At 38.2% G+C, this 14,440-nt stretch overlaps 1 protein-coding gene across 1 annotated transcript in view; it reads left to right on the forward strand.

Moving 5' to 3' along the window:
• Positions 1 to 14,440, forward strand: part of MYO3A (myosin IIIA) — a 318,705-nt gene that overhangs the window by 124,226 nt on the left and 180,039 nt on the right. The window contains exon 9 of the mRNA XM_006887107.1: positions 13,616 to 13,715. Coding sequence (XP_006887169.1) covers positions 13,616 to 13,715 — 100 coding nt within the window. The remainder of the gene's footprint in view (positions 1 to 13,615; positions 13,716 to 14,440) is intronic.

Consider the following 14,440-nt stretch of genomic DNA (forward strand, 5'->3'; position numbering starts at 1 on the left):
ACATCCATTTTGGTCTTTTCTTCCTCTTCTGTCTTTGTAATGACCGTTTGCACTCTTCCTGGATGATATATTTAACATCCTCCCACAACTCATCTGGTCTTCACTTTTAGTGTTCAAGGCCTCAAACCTTTTCCTGAGATGATTCTGAAATTCAGGTGGATAAAATTAAAGTCTTATTTTGGCTCCTGTGGATTCGGTTTAATTTTCCTCAGCTTCAGCTTGAACTTGCATATGAGTAGTTGGTAGTCTTTTCCACATGGATTGCTAGGAGAACAAATAGTTTTGGCCTAGAGCAGGTGAAACCAGGTTGCTCCTTGGAGGCAAGAATTCTGAAGCTTCATCTGACATACTTAGGGCATGTTGCAAGAAGTGACCAGTCGTTGGAGAGGGATATTATACTTGGGAGGGTTGTGAGACAGCACAAGAGAGGAAGCTCCTCAATGAGATGGATTGATTCATGACTGGGTTAATGGGTGTAGGTGTGTCAGAGACAATATTATTGGCACAGGATAGAGCATGTTTCAGAGCTGTTGTACATAGGGTCACTATGAGTCGCAAGTGACTCCATGGCACATAACCACCACCACCACAACACTAAGATAAATAGGTATAGTAGCCATTCAAAGACAGCAGGCCCTCATCCACCCCACATGTCCAAGATAGTGACCCCCATTTAGGACATAGGAAAAGGGAACTCTGGTGGCGTAGTGGTAAGAAGCTGCACTGAAATCCCGAAGGCACATAGTTCAAATCTACCAGTTGCTCTGAAGAAGAATGAGCAGTCTCCTCTTGTGTGATTTACTACCTCTGAAAACCCACTGGAAGTTCAGCAATGGGTCAGTACCAACTTGATGACAAACGAGATTTGAAAAGGGAGCTCTGGTGGCCTAGGAGTTGCACTCCCAACTCAAAGGCAAGTTTTTCAAACGCACCAGCTGCTCCATGAAAGGAAGATGGACTGTTTCCTCCCAAGCGATTTACAGCCTCTGAAACCCACTGGAAGGTCACATATGAGCCAGCTCTGACTTGATAGCATGTAACAACAAAATCCAAAAAAATAGAAAGCACCAAATATGGATGAGGACATGGAAAAAATTGGAACTCTCACTCATTGCAGATGGCAATGCAAAATGACACCATTGCTGGGGTAACTACTGGCAACTTCTTAAAAAGTTGAACATAGAACTAGCAGGTGACCCAACAGTTCCACTCCTATATGTATATAAAGGATACCTGAAAGCAGAGATAAGAAGTCACTAGTTGCTAACATTCATTGTAGCAATATTCACAGAAGCCAAAATGTGGAAATACTTAAAATGTTGATCAACAACTGTGGTATATATGTACATGTAGTGGAATTCTTTATGAAGGTTCATGGACTGCATGTCAAGAAATGTTCATTTATACCATGAAAAAGGAGGAGATAGCTGAGGTTTTTAACTAGCAAAGTCTTTTCTAAGATTTTTAAAGACAGAGCCAGAATCATTGTAGAGGCTGAATTATAAGTGTGGAAGAGTGAAGTTAGCAGCCAGCCAAGTATTGATCTTTCTGTTCTTCAGCCACCATCTACTCTTGCTGTTCTCCATGGACAGTCATTAGCTGCCAAGTAGGCCCATAAAACATAAGTGAAAAAAAAATCAGGTGTTTTCACTTCAGCTAAAGGATTCCCCCCCCATTTTGATAAAAACAATGTATTGAAATGATTATGCTATGCGTAGGCAGATCTCTTTGAAAACGGAAGACTAAATAAAAGTGCATCTGTTGAGTCCAACCAATGTGGACTCTTATTGTTATGTACTTTCAAGTCATAGCTGACCCTCCAGTGGGTTTTAAGAGGCAGTCAATCACACGGACTTGATTGTCCATCTCTCTCCCACTGGGCAGCTAATGGAAACTAACCTTTTGCAAATCACTAATCAGAAAATATGGGGCTAGACACTCATCCATGCAACCAATACTTGCTAAGAAAATGTTATATGCCAAATAGCAGCCCTAGTGGGCATAATTTTTAATGTGTTGAACTGCTAAAAATTAGTGGTTGAAATCCACCAGCTGCCCCATAGGGGGAAGAAGGCAGTCTCTTCCCATAAAGCTTTATTGCCTTGGGAGAATGATGGACGCTCACTTACTATGAGCTGGAGCTAATTTGATGAGTGACTGTATTCTAAATTATCTATTTGTTCCTGAGATAAAAGAGTGACTTAAAGACACATAATCAAGAACCTTTGTTATGGAGTTGATACAACTTTGCTTGCTGAAACTGAGGAGGACCAGAGGCTTTTGCTGCAGAAGGTCAGGACTTCAGCCTTAAATAAGGATTGAAGCTCAACATTAAGAAAACAAAGATTCTCATACCTGAGCTGATTGGCAGCATCATGATAGGCAATGAAGAGATTGAGATTGTTAACAACTTCAGTTTCCTTGATTCCACAATCAACATTCTTGGTACTAGCAGTCAGGAAATAAAAAGACAAAATGCACTGGGGAAAGTTTCCTGTCAGGGACCTCTCCAGAATACTGAAAAGCAATAATGTCAGTCTGGAGACAGAGGTGAGCCTGATCCAGGTCATGGTCTTCAAAATTACTTGCTATTTATCAGAAAGCTGGACAATGACTAGGGATGATAGAAGGAGGATTGACACCTTTGAGCTGTGATGTTAAAGAAGAGTTAAGAATATACTCTTGAATATTGAATGGACTGCTAGGAGAACAAACAGATTTGTCCTGGAAATGGTGAAGTCAGGCTGCTCCTTGGAGGCAAGGATTCTGAAGCTTTGTCTGATATACTATGGGCATGTTGCAAGGAGAGACTAGTCCTTGGAGAAGGACATCATGCTTTGAAGAGTGAAGGAGCGTGTAAGAGAGGAAGGCCCTGGATGAGATGGATTGACTTAGTGACTGGGGTAATAGGGGATGGATGTATCAGAGACAATAAGGTTGACTTGGGACAGAGCAAGGTTCAGAGCTGTTGTACATAGGGTTTCTATGAGTTACAAGCAACTTGACAGCACATACCATAACAACAACAACAACAATGTCAAGCATCTAGGAATTCTCATCCTTCCTAAGAGGTTTAAATATTAACTAAATGATTTACACAAATAAATGTATAATTATAAATGTTTATATATGCTATAAATATTATTATGGGGAAATCCAATTAGGAATTCTGAGGAAATAAGAATATAGCACTTTAAGACCTTTGCAGTCTTTTAAGAGTAATAAGACCTGTACCCACTTTAAATACCAAAGGGAGGTGACTAAGCTGTTTGTGCTGAGGAGATCAACAAAGGTAGCACTTGAGGTAGATGTAACGCAGTGAGTCCCCAGAAAAGACTACCGAGCCAATTAGCCGAATTAATAAAGTTTATTTCGAGTTCGAGCCCAGGCTCCCGCGTGCTGACACAGCAGCATTCACCCGAGAACACTGAGCTGGTGCAAGCTTCTACCTTTAAACCTCTGTTAACTTCTTTGTCTAACTATACATGCTATGATTGGCTATCTATAGTAGTTTGGGTACTAATCTACTTTCAATTGGTTAGCTATAGCTCAGGGAGGCATTTTGGAGACTTGTTTGAACCTGATTGGTGGGGAAGCAGCTTGGAAACCTATTTGAATCTGATTGGTTACTTCAGATACAGGGCCGTGGAAAAAATCCCTATGTCCTTAAAAGGAAAAAGAATTTCACTTTATGGCAGTCGACTAATCAGGGGGTGATTTTACCACAGGTGGGGGTTGTTTGCTAGAAACTGTTCAAGCGGGTTGGGGTGGGGTAGCTGCACTTTACCAGAAACTAAGTTCCTGAGGCTTTGGCTCTTACAGTAGACAGAATAAAAATTCATCACATAGCTGCAAGAAAAAAAAAAGAACAGAAAGGCAAATTACAGTGTTTACATGCACACCCATGTGTATCGTGGCTTTGTTCGCAATAGCAAGGAGTTGGAAACAACCTAAGTGCCCATCAACAAACAAATGGATAGAGAAGCTGTGGTGTATTCACACAGTGGAATACTAGGCTGCATTGAAAAACAAGGAACTCAGGCAATATTATTCAAAATCGGTGACCCTGGAGGACATTATGCTGAGTGAAGTATCTCAGTCACAAAAGGACAAATACTGCATGGTGCCACTGTTGTAGAATGAGGCTGACATCAGGGTGGGGGTAAGTCTGAGAGAAAATGGATAAATTATGTATACTGCATTGAAGCCAAAGAGGGAGAGAACAGTTTAAAAATAATATATTTTAGGGCATTATGATTATCATAAGAGTTTGGAATGGGGGTTACAGAGTGGCGTATACTCGGGGTGAGAGTGGGAGGGTGCACAGGGATTGTATGCCAATAAAGGAGTTTCTCTGTAAATGTTCTTTGAAATTAGTAATAATTTTTAAAAGGGGGGGAAGCAGTAGTACAGTGTTTACAGTGCAATTAAAAGTAGTACACATAGTGCAATGTTTCATAGGAAATACTTCCAATTGATCTGGAATTTGATGGTGTATAAAATATACTGGGAAAATGACTACTATTGTAGAAAGCCTTGAATTCAGGACGAAGATATTGATTTATCCGTTCAGTCAACTGTTTATTAAGTGTCAACTATCTGTATAGCTGAAAGTAAAGAATACCAGAAGAATGTCTATTTGTGCTTTATTGACTATGCAAAGGCATTTGACTGCATGGATCATGACAAGTTGTGGCTGACTTTGAGAAGAATGGGAATCCCAGAACACTTGATTGTGCTCATGAGGAACCTAGACCTGATCAGAAGGCTGTTGTGGCAGTGGAGCAGGGGAGACCTGCATGGTTTGGAATTGGAAAGGGAGTGTGTTACAGTTGTATCCTATCTCTATACCTGTTTAGTCGATATGCTGAGCAAGTTATCCAAGAAGCTGGACTTTGTGAAGAGGAATGTGACCTCAGGATTGCAGGGAGACCCATCAATAACCTCTGTTATGCAGATAAAACAAACTTACTTGCTAAAAGTGAGGAGGACTTGAAGCACTTGTTGCAGAAGATCAAGGAAGGTAGCTTTCAGTATGGATTGTGTCTCAATATCAAGAAAACAAAGATTTTTACCACTGGACCAATAGGCAGTGTCATGATGGGTGGAGAGGAGGTTGAAACTGATAGCTTCATCTTGCTTGGATCCACAATTAACACCCTTGGTGTGAGCAGTTGGGAAATAAGGAGACACATTCCACTGTGAAAATCTGCAGTTAGGATCTTTCCAAATTTTTGAGGAGTAATGATGTCAGTTTGAGAATTAAGGTGCGTCTGACTCAGGCCATAAACTTTCTAATTACTAGCTATGCATCTGAGACCTGGACAATGAATAAGGATGACAGAAAAAGAATTGACGTCTTTGAGCTGCGGTGTTGGAGAAGAGCCCTGAGCATCCCATGGATAGCTAAGAGACAAACAGAGGTGTTTTGCTGATGATGCGGTCAGAGTGCTCTTTGGAGGCAAGAATGATGGGGCTTTTCCTCATGTACTTTGGACATATGGCTAGAAGGTGCTTTTCCTTGGAAAGGGACATGATGTTGGGAAGGGTGGAGAGTCAGCAAAGGAGAAGAAGACCCTCAGCCATGTGTATTGACACAGTGATCGCTGCAATGGGCTCTTGTGTGTCAGGAAGTATGAGCATGGCATAGGACATGGGTTCAGATCTTTTGTTCATAGGGTCACTATAAGTTGTACTCAACTCAGTGGCACCTAACAACAACAACATGTGCCAGCTACACTATTGTAGTGAAAATTAAAGGTACTGTGCCTTGCCTCAAAAATTTTAGCTTCTAGTAAAAGAAGGGAAACATATTTCATGTGGACATGTGCATGGGGTATGTGTGTAGTCTATTACATGGATGTGTAAAGACAGTGCATGTTATTAATACAACCCATTTCAAACCCCAAACACTGTTTTAAAGTCAGGTCCATAGCAACCCTTTAGGAAGTTTCTGGGACTGGTAATCTTTGTGGGAGGGGACTGCCCATCTTTCATCCTTGCAGTAGTTGATGAATTAGAATGAAGGCTCCTTTTTAAAAGAACAATGGATTTATAAAGTAGAACTTGAAAAGGTCGATGGGATGTTCTAGAGAAGAAAAGGTGATTTTTCACACATGTAGACATTTGAGCTGTGGTGTTGGAGAAGAGCACTGAACATCCCATGGACTCCCAAGAGAACAAACACATGTCTCGGAGAGGGTGCAGCTGGAGTGGTCTTTGGAGGCAAGAATGATGAGACTTTGCCTCACATACTTTGGGCATGTTGTTAAGAGGTGCTATTCCTTGGAGAAGGACGTGATGTTGGGAAGAATGGAGGGTCAGTGAAGGAAAGACCCTCAACCAGGTAGATTGACACAGTGACTTTTGCAATGGGCGCTTATGTGTCAGGAAGTGTGAGGCTGGCGCAGGATAGAACAGGGTTCAAATCTTTTTGTTCACAGGGTCACTAGGAGATGTACTTGATTCAATGGCACCCAAAAGCAACAACAACAAGGCCAGGAAAGAACACTGATTAATAGAATATTAAAAGCAGCCTATAGGAAGTGAGCAGGAGGTTTATAGATACTAGAAAAAAAGACCTCTTCAGTCAGGCAGAACAGTAAGTGGAATGACCTTCAGGTATTAGAATACTTACCATGTTCAGGAAACAATATGGAAGCCAGTGTTGTTGGAATGAAGTGAGCAAAATGGATAATGGAAAGAGGTCACGAAAATATTGGGAAGAGGTACAGCTCATATAGGGTCTTGAAGATCACTGGAAGGCTTTGCTTTGAAAATGGGAGGACAATAGTTTTTGAGTAAGGTAGTGACATAATCTGATCTACTTTTCAAAAGATCTTTTTGTCTACTGTGTTGAGAAAAATGTTGGAAAGCAAAGGCAGCAACAGGGAATCAGCTTGGAAAGAAAGCTCTTATTGTATGCCTGATGAAATATAGTGGAGAAGGTGATGGTTGTCAGGAATATTTGGTTTATACTTAAAGTGATGATAGAGCTGGTGGGACTTGTGCTAGATTGATAGATAAGGCTGTGAAGAAAAGATAAGAGCCAAGACTCTAGGATTGACCTGGGCAATCAGAAGAATGGAGGCATCACTTCCTGAAAAGCATTGTCAATGATTTTGAGCATTTCTTCATGTGTTTTTTGGCCATCTGAATATATTCCTCTGTAATAAATATTTCATTATCTTTTGCCATTTTGTAACTGTATTATCTTATTTTTTTTCTTCTAGAAGACCAATTGTATTCTGTAAACTTTTTATATGAGACTGTCTAAGATGGTATTGCCAAATATTTTTACACAGTTGGTAGGTTTTCTTTTCGCCCTATTGGAAAAATGGTTTGATGCTCACAGGATTTAATCTTTAAAAGGTCCCATTCATCAGTTTTATCCTCTTCAAATTATGCATTTCTGGCTGTATTTTTCAGCCTTTTTATACCATAAACTGGGCCTTTAAGCTTGTTTCCAGTTGTCTCTTATTTACTTTATAGTTTGAGGCTTAACTACCAAATCTCTGATCCATCTTGAGTTTATTTTTTTGTATGGTATGAGATGTGGATCCTGTTTCAGCTTCCTGCAGTCGAATTTTGCAAGCACCATTTGTTGACGAGGTTGTCATTTTCTCATTTGATAAGTTTTATTTCCTTGTCGAGTATTAGTTGACCATACATAGATAGGTCCATGTCTGGGTTCTCAATTCTGTTCCATTGGTCTATGGGTCTGTCATTGTACCGGTACCATGACGATGTTTTGGTTATGACTGTTGTGTAGTAGGTTTTTAGGACAGGGAGTGCTATCTTCCTACTCCATTTTTATTTTTCAGAAGTGCTTTGCTTATTTGGGGTCTCTTTCCTTTCCAGATAAACTTGACAATTTCCATTTTTATTTTCTTGAAAAATGAATTTGGTATCTATATTGGGATTGGGTTCGACATGTAGATTACTTTTGGTAGGATTGTAATTTTCACTGCATTGAGTCTTTCTATCAATGAACAAGGGACATTTTCCCATTTCTTTAGATCTTTCATTGTTTAACACAGAAGAGTTCTGTAGTTTTCTTTGTAAAGGTCTTTGGTGTCCTTAGTTAGGTTCATTCCCAAGTGTCTCAATTTGTAGTCAGCTATTATAAATGGTATTGCTTTTTTGGGTTCCTTCTCTGAGATCTCTTGGTTACTGTCAAAGCCTCCCACTGACTTTTAGATGTTGATCTTGTATCTTGCAACCCTACAAAATTAGTCCATAGCATTAACAGTTTTTTTTATTGAATCTTTGGGGTTTTCTGTGTACATTATTATCATTATTGTTGTTATTTGTCATTGAGTCACTTGCAACTCATACTGACCCTATGTACAACAGCTCTGAAGCCTGCTCTGTCCTGAGCCAACCTCATTGTTTCTGACACACCATTACCCCAGTCACTGAGTCAGTCCATCTCATCTAGGGTCCTCTCTTGCACTGTCCCTCTACCAGTGGTGAGAATCTTCCTTTTCTTGATGTTGAGTTTCAATCTATATTTAAAGCTGCAGTCTTTGACCATCTGCAGCAAGTGCTTCAGGTTCACCTCAGTTTCAGCAATCAGGATTATGTCATCTGCATAACACAGATTGTTGATGATTTTTCCTCCAGTCCTAAAGTCACATTCCTCCTCACAAAGCCCAGCCTCCCAGATGATATGCTTTACATGGAGATTAAAAAGGTATGGAGATAGGACACATCCCTGGTGTACTCATTTCCTAATCATGCAGTATTTCCTTGCTCTATTCTGACAGCTGCCTCCTGTTCTTAGTATAGGTTTCACATAAACACAATCAAGTGTTCTGGGATTCCCATTCTTCTCAGAGTTAGCCACATTTTGTTGTGATCCACACAGTCAAATGCCTTTGCATAGTCAATGAAACAGAGATAGACATTCCTCTTGTGTCCTCTGCTTTCAACCAAGATCCATCTAACATTAGCTATTATATTAATATATCTAGTACCACAGTCTCTTTTCCACCCAGCCTGCACATCTTGCAGTTCTCTGTTGATGTGCTGTTCCAGTCATTCTTGGATAATTGTCAGTAGAATCTTACTTGCTTGTGATTTTAATGATAGTGTTCAATAATTTCCACAGTCCTTCAGGTCACCTTTCTTTGGAATGGGAACAAATATGGATCTTTTACAGTCAGTTGACCAGGTGCTTGTCCTCTAAATTTCTTGGCACAATTTAGTGAGTGCATCCAGGGCAGCATCTGTTTGTTGAAATATCTTAGTTGGTATGCCAACAATACCTGGGGCCTTGTTTTTTTGCCAATTCTTTCAGAGCAGTTTGAATTTGAGCTTCTTCCTTCATCATCACAGGCTCTTGCTCATACATTTTTTTCATTAAATTCTTCTGTATCAGCCAATTCCTTTTGGTACAGTGACACTGTATACTCTTTCCATCTTCTTTTAATGTTTCCTGAATCATTTAATATTCTGTCCAAAGCATCCGTAAGTATTGCAATTCGAAGCTTGAATTTATTCTTCAGTTCCTTCAGCTTAAGAAATGCTGAGCTCACCCTGCAATTCCACTACTGGGAATACACCCCAAAGAAATCAGAACTGCCACTTAAGCAGATATATGCACACCCGTTAATCACATCTTTGTTCACAATAACAAAGAATTGGAAACAACCCAAGTGCCCATCAATAAATGAATGGCTAGAGAAGTTGTGGTATATTCACACAATGGAATACTATGCTGCATTGAAAAACAAGGAGCTCATGAAATATTGTCTAAAATGGGTGACCCTGGAGAACATTATGCTGTGTGAAATATCTCAGTCACAAAAGGACAAATAGTGAATAGTGCCACTGTTGTAAAACGGGACTGACATCAGGGTTGGGGGGAGCCAAAGAAAAGAGGGGATAAATAATGTATACTGTATTGAAACAGATAAGGGAAAGAACTGTTTAAAAGAAATATATGATTAGGTATTATTTTCATGACAAGATTCCAGAAATAGGAATGCATAGTAAATTGGACTGTGGAATTGGGGGAGGGAAGAATGTGTAACAACGAAAGATTTTTTTTTCTTTTCAAAGAGAAAAGCAAATTGGGGGGAGGGAGGATGGGCAGGAAGGGAAATGGGCAACAATGAATGAATGACTGAATGAATGAGGGAAATATTAAATGGGAAGAATATGCTGTAAAAAAACATGGAAATGGGACTGGGGAGGGGCTGGGTGGGAGAGAACTATAGCAATGAATGAATGGAAATCCAAAATGCCTGTAAATGTTCATTAAAATTATTAAAATTTAAAAAATTACAAAAAAATATGGACAAAAAAGAATGGTTCACCATAATAAAAACAATAAACATAATCAATAAAACAAGCAAAAAAAGAAATGCAGAGCAAGTTTGGCCCTTCAGATTTTCTGATTCTAGCTCTATGCAAATTTTATTATATACTAAACTTTGTCTTTCCACACTGCCCTTTGAAATCTTCTGTTCAGGTCCTTAATTTCCTTATTTCTTCCTTTGGTTTTGGCTTCTCAGTGCTCTAGTGCAATATTCAGCATCTCATCTGACATCCATCTTGGTCTTTTCTTCCTCCTCTGTCTTTATATAATAAAAAAATATAAAAATTAAAAAAATACAATGAGATATCATCTCACCCCAATAGCAGTGGCAAAGTTTAATAGGACAGCAAGCAATAAGTGTTTGAGAGAATGTGGAAAGATTGGCGCTTTCATACACTGCTGGAGGGATTGTAAAATGGTACAACCACTCTGGAATACAGTTTAGTGTTTCTTCAAAAGTCCGAACGTTAAAATCCCACATGACCCAACTATTCCACAGCCAAGAATATACCCCAAGGAAAATAGAACTGTGATGCAATTAGAGATTAGCACATCTTTTTTTTAAATTAATTTAGTTTGTTTATTTTTCATTTCAATGAACATCTACAGAGATTTTGGAATTCCATTCATTCATTGTTGCACCCTTCTCCCCGCACAAACCCCTTCCCCCTCCCCCCCTTTGCTCCTCTCCTTGAAAAGCAAAAGAAAAACTCCCTCATTGCACATCTTTGATCATAGCAGCATTATTCACAATGGCAAAAAAATTACAACAGCCCAAATGTCCATCAACAAACACATGGACTGAGAAATTGTGGTCCATACAATGGAATACTATGCAGCACTAATGAGCAATGGTTTAATAAAAGACTATATAACATTGGAGATCTAGAGAACATTATTCTTAGTGAACTAATTCAGTCTCACAAATACAAATACTACATAAGAACATTATTGTAAAAATAGAAGGAAAACTATTAAGACACTTATAAATGTCCAAAAGGGGAAAGGAACGGGGAAAGGGGATAGGCAAAAACCACTAGGATGCTAGAATTTGGTGAGCAGAGGGTGAGGCTGAAGGATTTAGGAAAGAGTCAAAGGGGACCTGAAAGAGGGTTAATAATAGGGATAGATCAATGGTGATTAATTTTATAAAACACAATGTATATGAGTGATCATATGAAACACAAGATGAATAAAAGAAATGTGTGGAACGCAATGTACATGATTTAAACACAATGTATATTAGTTTTCTATGCAAATCAGTAGTAAAAAAATCATTATTTGGATCAGGCACACCTTAGTCCTTAAACTGACATCCTTCCTCTCCAGTACTTGGTTTCTTTATGGGTTTGGGGGACTTTTTCAGGGTGCGAGGGGAAGAGTTGTGTTTTCTTTTTTTTTTTTCTTTTTGCTCCTGACAAGCAAATTTCCCAGTGCAACACATCTTTTGATTTCCTGACTGTTTTCAGCAAGCAAGATTATATCATATGCATAATGCAGGTTGTTAATAAGTCCTCTTCCAATCCTGATGCCACATTCTTCTTCATAAAGTCTAGCTTCTTGTATGATTTGTTCATCATACATAATGAATAAGTATGAATGAAGGACACGGCCCTGATGCATATCTTTCTTTTAAATCATGCAGTGTTTCCTTGCTCTGTTTGCGCAAAAGCCAAAGCCTTTAGGTTTCACATGAACACAATTAAGTGTTCTGTGATTCGTATTCTTTTCAATGTTAGTCATAATTTGTTGTGTTCCATGAAGTTGTATGCTTTTCCATAACTCAGTAAAACAGAGATATACATGCTTCTTTGTATTCTCTGATTTCTAACAAAATCCATTTGATATCAGCAATGACATTCCTAGTGCCATGGCTTTTTCTAAATCCAGTATGAAATTATGACAGTTCACTGTTGATAAATGGATCTAGCTGTTTTTTCAGTAATCTTCAGCAAGATTCTGCATGCTTACAATATTAATGATATGGTTCAGTAATTTCCAGATTCTATTCAATCACTGTTCGGGGTTTTTTTTGGGGGGGGAGGGCGGGCAGAATGGGAACAAATATGGATTTCTTGCAGTCAGTTAGCCAAGAAGCTATCTTCCAGATTTCTTGACACTGCCTGGTAAGCACATCCAGAGCTGCATTTTTTTTTTTTGGTTGTTGTTGTTGGGCTGCATCTTTTTATTGGTATCCCATCAATTTTGAGTGCCTCATTTTTTTTGCTACTGCCTTCCATACCACTTGAATTTCTTCCTTCATCATCATTGAATGTTAGATAGAGATATTTTGTCATGAATTACTTAATACTCTAAAAAAAATGAATGAAAATTTGTTATATTTCCCTAAGGGAATTATAAGCAGGAGTGGCATCCACTTCCTAAACAATATGGCTCTGGAAACTCGATGAACTTTGATAAATGTCGATAGTTGAAGAAAGGCTTCAGGCCTTTTGTCCATAGGGTCACTATGAGTTGTATTCAATGGCAATCAACAGCAAGAACAATGGAATTGTGTGATTTTCTTGACCTTCATAGTCAATTTATTCCTTCTCTTTTCAATGAACAAATTAAAATGCTTAAAAGTGCATCCCAAAATAAACCTTAAAGACACTGTTCTCCTCAAAATAAAGTAGATGATAATTTCATATCCCAAAAAGTATAAACTAGTCATTGTGTACATCTCAGCAATTTCTCCAACCTTCATTTTAAATCAAGAACCTTGTGCTGTTACTGAAAGTTGCTGAAATATTTACTCTGAAAATAAGCTCTCTGTCACCTGAAATCAATTTAACGCGTATATTTAACCTTCAAAAAATTCACATAGTGCTTTCTTTTGTATCCTTGTTAAATTTTGCTGAGTAATACTTTAAAAAAATCACTATCCTTTGACCATCAGTGGGCTGACATCCCACAAGACATTGGAAAATAGAATTAAATCCAATCTTTAAAACTTACCATTTTGTAACAGACTAAATTGCACATTGGATTTTTAGAAGAAGCTTAAAACAAAATTTTATATATGGAACTTGGAGAATTCTTGGTAGAGATAATCGCTTCTTGTCTGTATCCAGGAAGTAAATTTGATATACTGTATTTTTCTCAGTGGAAAGGAGAAAATGCAGCAGAGTTTAAATATATTGGGATAATGTCTTTTACATTTTATAACTGAATTTAGTAAGTTGGCTTCACTCTGGTGCACACCCACCTGTTACTTACATTATGATCATTTTGATCATTTATAACTTCTTAAATCAAAGAAGCATTTTCCTTTTTGTTTTTGGTCCACAGACATGAACGTATTCACACCAAGAAAGGTAATTTCAACAGATCTGTAATTTCCATTATGAAGGATGTAGATGATTTAGCCACCCTAGAAGTTTTGGATGAGGTAAGAAATTGATTTTACTTCAAATTAGAGAACTTACTTCTTTGGTTTTGTTTTTTAGAAAAAGTTGTATGAGCAGAGGATTGCAGGCAAAAAAGAGAGACTCTTCAGCTAGCAAATGTAATTTTCATTAATATTTTTTGTCCCCTAGTGTCCTGAAGACTCCTGGTACTTTCAGTTTTATTGCATTCAAGTTAAATGTCAGATTCATGTCAATTTTTAGTTTTTTATAACTTACTTTTCTTAATATTCTGACCACAGAAGTGTCAGTTTCCAAAATAACCAACTCCATAAATTGCTACATAAAAAACTCAATCTTAATTTCCTTGCCCTATCCCTTTTGATTCCAGATAATCAGATCATCAAAGAAATAAACAGTGCCTTTTTAGTAAAAGTCTATCACCTTCTATCCTGCCTGATGATGCATTCCTTCTCCATCAGTACTTCTGTTACATACTGGAGGGTTTTACCCTGCAAGGTAACAAATCGAGAGACACAATCATCTGAACCTATATAGTCATTTCGTAAATTTATGTACTCTTAAATGACTCAAATGCATAATGTCTCTCAAGAATACCAAACACATTGAGTGCAACAATGAATGAATGGAAACCCAAAATCTCTGTAAATGTTTATGAAAATTGATAAAATATAATTATAGAAGAATACCAAACACATTGAAGTCTATAGGAGTGCAAGTTAAGACTTCTCAGAACCTTTTTTTTTAA

Source organism: Elephantulus edwardii, unplaced genomic scaffold (genome assembly GCF_000299155.1).
Source record: "Elephantulus edwardii isolate Elephantulus edwardi_28Jun2011 unplaced genomic scaffold, EleEdw1.0 scaffold00054, whole genome shotgun sequence".
In the NCBI taxonomy this organism is placed as follows: Eukaryota; Metazoa; Chordata; class Mammalia; order Macroscelidea; family Macroscelididae; genus Elephantulus; species Elephantulus edwardii.